Source organism: Opisthorchis viverrini, assembly GCF_000715545.1.
Source record: "Opisthorchis viverrini unplaced genomic scaffold opera_v5_586, whole genome shotgun sequence".
Classification (NCBI taxonomy): Eukaryota; Metazoa; Platyhelminthes; class Trematoda; order Opisthorchiida; family Opisthorchiidae; genus Opisthorchis; species Opisthorchis viverrini.
The window spans coordinates 184896-185590 of record NW_008752231.1 but is presented as its reverse complement, the minus strand read 5'-3'; the positions used below and the strand labels follow the sequence as shown (position 1 = coordinate 185590).

Genomic DNA, 695 nt, shown 5'->3' with positions numbered 1-695 from the left:
TGGGTTCAACAATATCCTGTGGGCAACCGACTTGAGCGACACAGGACATCTGTGGGGTTGATTGGGGGAGCGTTTATGCGGGTAGATAGCTAGACTCAGCTAGACCCGTTCGGAACTCAGAGGTTCTTAGCCTCAAGTGTGACTGACTGGTTGTATTGTCTGGTTACTTGACCGTATCTATGCACGTCCAAACAATCCAAGTTGGCCATATTCCCATCTGCCGAATGAGATTCTCCTCGAACTCTACTCGTTTCCCCGTGTAGGCTGGAGAAACGATGCATTTGGCAGTGGCTTGGTTTGGAAATCCGGAGCCGAGTGTCACTTGGGATAAAGATGGTGTGCCGGTTGACCAACAGGACGGATTCGTAGTCCTCAAACGGTCTGCCCCACTGGCTTCCGACCTTGGTCATTTCGGCAGACTGGAGCAGCCGAACAGTGGAACTTCTATCCTACAGTTCAAAGGAGTGCGTCGTCAAGATCGGGGCAACTACCGGCTAATATTGGAGAATGAGCATGGTCAAGTGCAAACTACTTACGCGGTGGACGTCATCGGTAAGCTGCCCATTGTTCATCTGTCCACCTGATAACTGTGATAAATTTAAAACCACCTTGTATTTCATGGTTTCCCTCCCACTAGGTTGTATCGTTTTCCGAACGGATTTCGCAGCGTTGGGACCATGTTTCCACGTTCCCCA

At 50.2% G+C, this 695-nt stretch overlaps 1 protein-coding gene across 1 annotated transcript; it reads left to right on the top strand.

The window, feature by feature from the left end:
* Positions 1-275: 275 nt before the first annotated feature.
* Positions 276-584, top strand: T265_11746 (hypothetical protein; the record flags this gene model as incomplete). Its single annotated transcript, XM_009178491.1, has 1 exon — positions 276-584. The coding sequence occupies one exon, from the start codon at positions 276-278 to the stop codon at positions 582-584; it is 309 nt and encodes a 102-aa protein (XP_009176755.1).
* Positions 585-695: the final 111 nt, after the last annotated feature.